Source organism: Arachis ipaensis, chromosome B08, assembly GCF_000816755.2.
Source record: "Arachis ipaensis cultivar K30076 chromosome B08, Araip1.1, whole genome shotgun sequence".
NCBI lineage: Eukaryota > Viridiplantae > Streptophyta > Magnoliopsida > Fabales > Fabaceae > Arachis > Arachis ipaensis.
In genome coordinates this window covers 21,488,767-21,491,267 of record NC_029792.2, presented here as the reverse complement: position 1 = coordinate 21,491,267, position 2,501 = coordinate 21,488,767, and the positions used below count along the sequence as shown (strand labels likewise).

The window sequence follows — 2,501 nt, the reverse complement described above, 5'->3', positions numbered from 1 at the left end:
AAAGTCATATTACATGGTTGTGGGAGTTGTTGATGAGTGAAAGAAACAACAAATTAGACGAAAAGTGAGAAAAAGGAAAGGAGGGTTTACGTGTCGATCAATGGTGGTGGCCACCGCAACGAGTTACATATTTGTAGTGCTTTCATTTTCGCTTATTTCTTCTTTCTAACAAAATTTCAGCCTAACTCACACTCTCTGACAAGACACGTGCCAGCACGTGTCCACCCTTCCCGCGTTCTCTCCTTTTTGCCGACGTGGTTTAAACCCACGCGTGAAATATGACTTCACTTCGTACCTTATTTTATCCTTTAAAAAATTGGGAAAAAAAATAATTAACAATTATTGATGGTACCCACTTGTACGGCAAATATGGAGGCACCTTACTGCTGGCGATTGCACAGGATGGGAACTCAAACATCCTCCCCATAGCATTCGCCCTTGTGGAGGGAGAAAATGCCGAGTCATGGGCATTTTTCTTGTCCAACTTGAGAAGGCACGTGACTCCACAGGAGGGTATCCTTGTTATCTCGGATAGGCACAACGGTATCAAGTCTGCACTAGAGGATCCCGTGAATGGTTGGCTGCCCCCACGTGCTTATCGGGCGTACTGTATCCGCCATGTGGCAGCAAATTTCAGCCTTTCTTTCAAAGGTAAAGATGCGAGAAGAATGCTGGTTAATGCTGCGTACGCAAAAACTGAGGCGGAGTTCTATTACGCGACATCCGGAGTGGAATAGGGCTCCCACACGATCTATATCACGTAATGAAACTTTACGTAAAACAAATTCTATAACAGGCAAAACATAACTGAATGAACTACAAGTAAATTACTCACATCATGCACACGCAATCTATCCAAAGAAAGGCGTGCAGCCACCACTCTCTGATCTACTGCATCGTTCCTCGGTAGATACTGAGCCCACCTACAAGTTCAATTAAAAGAATGTCATAACATCTAATGGGACATGTAAATGAACAATTTCAAACTCTAGCATCATATTTCTTTACCTGGATGCAAGTGGAAACCCGAATCTGTTGAAATCACTTGGCCTCAGACAAGGAAATCTCCAGAAGATCCAAGACTGTAGAAGCTGAAGTGGCCCAGCCAAGTTGACAACATTTCTGTTTGTTCCACGACAAAGACATCTGTACAACCACGCCAGCGCGGCCGAGCCCCAGCTATATCTACCCAAGTCATCCAACGATGCCACATAAGGCAACCAGCGAAGGTGGACACGGTTGGCGTTCTTGTCCGCAAACAGCTGAGATGACAACAGCATCATAATATAGGCCCTCGCGTATATACGCACGATGTCCTCAGTAGCATCTGCTGGCAAAACCCGAAACCGCTCATGGAACCATGTGTAGCACACTGTCATCTGCTTCACTTTATTCTGCGGAGGTAACTCCCCAAACAGCTCACGGAACCACACCCATGCCGGTCTTCCATTTTCCATGAAATTCTCAAACTCACTAAGGCACCCACTCACAGGCTCACCATCAATCGGTAAACCCAGCTGATAGGCCACGTCCTCCAAGGTGACCGTACACTCCCCAAAGGGCATGTGAAATGTGTGGGTCTCAGGACGCCACCTCTCAATGAATGCGCTAAGTAGAGGCTCATCAACCCAGAACCACTGACTGTTCAGCCTAGCCAAGTGATATAAGCCTGCCGTCTCTAGATACGGTATGATACGCTCGTGTAAAGGCATATTCTGTTGTCTTCTCACACCACTAATAACCCTAACAGGCTGTAAAAAGAAAGATAGCGAACTCTCAACAGACAACAACAGCAACAATTTACAGTAATATCAATAAAAAACCCTAAGCATAACAACAATAGAGAAAATAACACTAACAATACTACTAACACGTAAACCTAAAAAATTATTTCTGCCAACAATATAAATTACAAATTCAATAAATATAAAATACTCACTATCATGATAACAGCAAAAAATTCTATTATAACTGTTAAAATATTAATTTAACATTTACCATTAATGATAAGAACATTAAACCAAAAATAATAATAAAAAGCCGGTTTAACCAACCTCTTGGTCGATAAATCCAGCCACATGCGCAACGCGGTTTAACCGGTACATCCGGTCTTCTTCTTCCATCGGTTCTCCACTAAACCGGTTCAACTTCTCAAACCAGCAACTTAACAAAAAAAATTTTTTTTCCCCTCTCACCCACCAACCTTCCCCTCACTCACAAAACTCACAAATGATCCGCCCTCACCAGCCACGGCTTTGCTATTTATACTACTCACTCATAAACCGTGGCTGCCTTTAGGGTTTTATGTTCGAAAGCATTTACTCATAAACCGTGGCTGCCTACCACGGTTTATGCTTCACATTCTCTTCACGTAAACCGTGGCTGCCTACCACGGTTTACATACAAAATGGTTTGATCATAAAACCTCCCTACCTCCCACGGTTTATGTGCATTTGGAATCCGTGGTTGGCTCCCACGGTTTCTATATAAATTGATTCAAC

At 43.3% G+C, this 2,501-nt stretch overlaps 1 protein-coding gene across 1 annotated transcript; it reads right to left on the bottom strand.

Annotated features, from left to right (window-relative positions):
• LOC107610724 (protein MAIN-LIKE 1-like) lies at positions 713-2,123 on the bottom strand. Its single transcript, XM_016312729.1, has 4 exons — positions 2,055-2,123; positions 1,009-1,751; positions 836-923; positions 713-751 (listed from the first exon to the last, which is right to left on the bottom strand). Exons 1-4 carry the CDS (start codon positions 2,121-2,123, stop codon positions 713-715), a joined length of 939 nt encoding a protein of 312 aa, XP_016168215.1.

Coding starts and splice junctions, on each gene's coding strand:
- LOC107610724 (XM_016312729.1), bottom strand. CDS start 2,123: ATGGAAGAAGAAGACCGGATGTACCGGTTAAACCGCGTTGCGCATGTG. Junction 924..1,008: donor GGGTTTCCACTTGCATCCAG/GTAAAGAAATAT, acceptor TTGAACTTGTAG/GTGGGCTCAGTATCTACCGA. Junction 752..835: donor ATAGATTGCGTGTGCATGAT/GTGAGTAATTTA, acceptor TACGTGATATAG/ATCGTGTGGGAGCCCTATTC.